At 32.6% G+C, this 3,972-nt stretch overlaps 1 protein-coding gene and 1 pseudogene across 1 annotated transcript; one reads left to right on the plus strand and one right to left on the minus strand.

Annotated features, from left to right (window-relative positions):
• On the plus strand, positions 483–2,057 carry LOC104719651 (glutaredoxin-C2). Its single transcript, XM_010437607.2, has 4 exons — positions 483–674; positions 905–993; positions 1,571–1,669; positions 1,782–2,057. The coding sequence occupies exons 1-4, from the start codon at positions 619–621 to the stop codon at positions 1,871–1,873; spliced, it is 336 nt and encodes a 111-aa protein (XP_010435909.1). The 5' UTR covers positions 483–618; the 3' UTR covers positions 1,874–2,057.
• Positions 3,305–3,972, minus strand: part of LOC104719652 — a 2,598-nt pseudogene continuing 1,930 nt past the window's right edge.

The raw sequence follows: 3,972 nt of genomic DNA on the forward strand, positions 1-3,972 counted from the left end.
ATTTTTGGCAAAAAAAATATTACAAAAATATAGAGATTGTTTGGGACACTTTATAAAATTTTAAAATTCTAATCAACAAAACTATAGAATACTTTCTAATAATTTTTTAAAAATTTTCACTTATTTAAGTTTGATGATTTTGTTAAAGTTTTCAAAATTTTTTATAAATTAGAATCTTATTCGAGGAATAAAGGATGATTACAAAAATGAAAAATCCAATTGTTTCTTGATACTTAGCGATGAAGGAAAAATAGTAAGAAGGCCCAATAAGAAGCGCAATAACATAAATGTGTAAATGAAAACAATCAAACATCGTTAAGTTGGTCAAAACAAAACAGTTGCCCGTTTCGGAATCAGACGGCTGATATCAAAGAATTAAATCACCGTTTCAAAATCGACGGCTGATATTGCAGAAAATAAAAATCCCCGTTTTGTTTTGAACGTCGTTTTGACTGATTCGACGAAAAAAAAGATATCTACCATCCAAATTGCGTTTTTATAAAGCCTAAACTGATCCGCATCGCCACTCTTCTCTGATATTATATTTTCATTTCCTTCTTCTCCTCAAAAGATCAGATCGATAACCAAAACTTAAAAGGTTTCTTAATCTCGACGACGATGGCGACTCAGAAGGCTAAGGACATCGTTAACAGCGACTCAGTCGTTGTTTTCAGGTCCCGCTTCTCTTCTCTTTACTCAATTTGCTGCGATTCTCTCTGTTTTCCTCAATCTTGAATCTGTGGTTTGTGCTTTCTTTATATGGCTTCGATTGTGTTGTTGTCCTTGCCAATTTTATACGATTAGGAATCCATGGATGTATCTAGACGCTTTTGTGTACCAAAAGGGAGTAATCTGATCGGTAATTTTGTGTGGCTGTGGTTGTTTTTTCTTTTGGAAATTGCAGCAAGACGTTTTGTCCTTACTGCGTGAGGGTGAAGGAGCTTTTGCAACAATTGGGAGCAAAGTTCAAGGCCGTTGAGCTCGACACCGAGAGTAATTTTATTATGATTTCGTTTGATTTATTGTGTCTTTAGGATTGTGTTTGATGATCCAAGTATAGGTTTAGGAATAGTTCTATTGCTTGTGTTTTGAGATTTGAGTTTTAGTTTAGCGATCCAAGTATAGATTGTGTTCATGAATCTAATCGTAGAAACTTTTGTAGAAGATTCATGTTTTGTCTATAGACCCGTCTTTGCAAAATTTTCTCTGTTTTCTCTTGGATTCTCATGATCATGTGGTTCTATCTTCCATGAGTCTAGATAGTTTTATAAAGCTTATGATCAATTCACCTCCAAAGCACTTTTAGAAGTAATGAGTTATGTGTATTACATTGATCAAAGTATAAGTTATGTTCCTTTGTTTCTATCTCATGATCATGTGTTTCTTATGTCCTTGAGTCAAATTAGTTTCAGAAAGCATGATCATTTACCCTTAAGCAATCTTTACAAGCAAGAGCTATGAGTTTTATTTTACATTTATTCAGATTTGTATGTATGTACTCACTAGAGAATCCACACTCAAGCATGGTAGTGCTATTTTCTGAATTATTCACTGCTGTTGTTGAATACAGATGATGGTAGCCAAATTCAATCAGCTCTTGGAGAATGGACTGGACAACGCACTGTGCCTAATGTGTTTATTGGAGGAAATCACATCGGTGGCTGCGATGGTAAAGACATTTAGAGCTATTCCCTTCAAAACTTTTGTTTGCTTGTTTGCGGTTGCGAACCTCTAATTTTGTTTTGCTAAACCAAATTTTGTGATTCTTATTGCAATTGTAGCAACATCAAACTTGCATAAAGACGGGAAGTTGGTTCCTCTGCTAACTGAAGCTGGAGCTATCGCTGGAAAGACTGCAACAACTTCTGCTTAAGAAGCACATCCATTTGTGATTGCTTCATCAGTAATAAAATGGTTTGAGTCGGGCAATAAGAACTTGTTTCCTTGTCAAGTTAATAAGTATTCTGAATGAAATGTTTTATGATTGTGGTTATGTCGAAGTCGGTTTTGAACTTCTGATGCATTATGTTATCATCTTATGGATATGCGTTTGGTAACATTTTATTATAAATAGAATTTTGAGTTTAGGCTCTCAGGTTAAATCAATTGAAGAGTCTAGTATTTTTGTATATAATTAAAATATATTTCATAAAATCAAGGAGCTATTTTAGGTAAAATAAATCATTTCAATAACATTAAAAATAACAATATGAGAGTTTAAAATAAAATAATTAAAATTATATACACACAAACTATCTTGTAAATATTTGGTGCTACCTTAAACATATACATCTACCTTTATGAAACAAAGGGTATGTACATCTATATCCAAGTCAAGTTTTCTTTTACCAAAAGTAGATTTTTTTACCATAATAACTTTCTTACACGTCTCGGAACATTTAAAGAAATTTAATGTTCAAATCCAAAAAAATCTTTTACAAAAAGAAAACTTTTACAATGAAAAACTTACTTACATTTCTAGCCTATGTACGAAAATAATTTCAAAATTCTTATTTATTTCAACTCATAAATAAAAATGACTATTTTTTCCTTGAAAAACAATTACTTTTAAAATCTTAATGTATAAGAATACTCTAATTTTTGAAAATTATTTATTGCATGTAAATTTTTTTTTGCTGCATTATACTAGCTTTTAAATAAATTTATCAAAATTTACCAAAATATATTTTCAATGAAGTAATTGATTAATCTCGTTGACTACCATTTTTATGAATGGCTACATGTTTGGTTGTTCACATAAACATTTTATCTTTTAAGACTAGTTTTTTCATTTTGCCATTTTAGTTAACTTTAAGGAGTGCATTACCTTTATGGATTCATCTTGTAAAATCTCAAGTTCCGGTTCTGCAATTTTAATGTTTGGATTGGCACCCAGTGGCGGAACCATGTTGTGTTAGAGGGCAGCATATGCCTAAATTATCTTTTTAGATTTTAATGTAAAATTTTAAAATTTTCAATTATTTTGCTTGATATTTGCAATTCTGCCCCACCCATTCTATGAACAATTTTTTGATGTTGGCACTCCTGAAACTTGACATCACCACATGAAGGATTTGGACCAATTGATGTAAAACTCTTTTATATGACTTGATGTGAACACATTTGTTGCGTTGCATGTTTCTGCAAAGGATCGGATGTAATTTTCAGTGGTTAACTTTATATTAAGAAAAACTATTATTCTGAGGGCTACAATTTCGTTGAACATATACAAAAAAAAAGTACTTGGTCACTTCTGATTTTAAAAACATACTCTACATATCAGATATGTCTTGTCCATATAAAATAGAAATAGCCTTTCATTAAGATAGATAGATGATAGATGATAAATGATAGATGATGCTTAAAAAAAAAACGAAGATATAAAGATAGCTAGATAGTTAGATAGATAGATGATAGATAAGACTTAATGAGAAAACATCTTGAGCAGAGCAATCCTTCATCAGAAATTAGCTAGTTCCAGCCATTCATGAGCATCCATGTATGTATCATCCATGGGTTCATAAACTCTTTCAAAATCATTACCCCATGTAAACGTTGTTTTCTCTGGAACATAAACTGCGGTTGTTGACGCATCCATCGCCATTATGGCTGTCTGCCTTCTAGCAAACAGATTCAGATTCACCCCATCGACAACATGCTCACATTTGTTATTCTCCATTTCAGCGTTTGCAATTATAGTATCAGCTCCTCTGTTCATGTGGACACTGTTGTTGATTGTAATAGACCATATATAATTTTCGAGGGCTTTGTTGCCAAGGGGGAGGGCATCACTTCTCCTGTTCCTCATCGAGAGTAGCCGCCGCTTTGTGGCATTCCAATGGTTTTTCACAATATTTTCACTTCTTCCAGGGAGTCTCTTGGCGATTTCGGTCCATTTGTTGCCAACTAGCTTGTGGACTTCAACAAGTATTTGATCTTCTTTTTCACTCCAAGAATTTTTCTGAAAACACA

Source organism: Camelina sativa, chromosome 10, assembly GCF_000633955.1.
Source record: "Camelina sativa cultivar DH55 chromosome 10, Cs, whole genome shotgun sequence".
NCBI lineage: Eukaryota > Viridiplantae > Streptophyta > Magnoliopsida > Brassicales > Brassicaceae > Camelina > Camelina sativa.

Coding starts and splice junctions, on each gene's coding strand:
- LOC104719651 (XM_010437607.2), top strand. CDS start 619: ATGGCGACTCAGAAGGCTAAGGACATCGTTAACAGCGACTCAGTCGTT. Junction 675..904: donor GACTCAGTCGTTGTTTTCAG/GTCCCGCTTCTC, acceptor TGGAAATTGCAG/CAAGACGTTTTGTCCTTACT. Junction 994..1,570: donor CGTTGAGCTCGACACCGAGA/GTAATTTTATTA, acceptor TGTTGAATACAG/ATGATGGTAGCCAAATTCAA.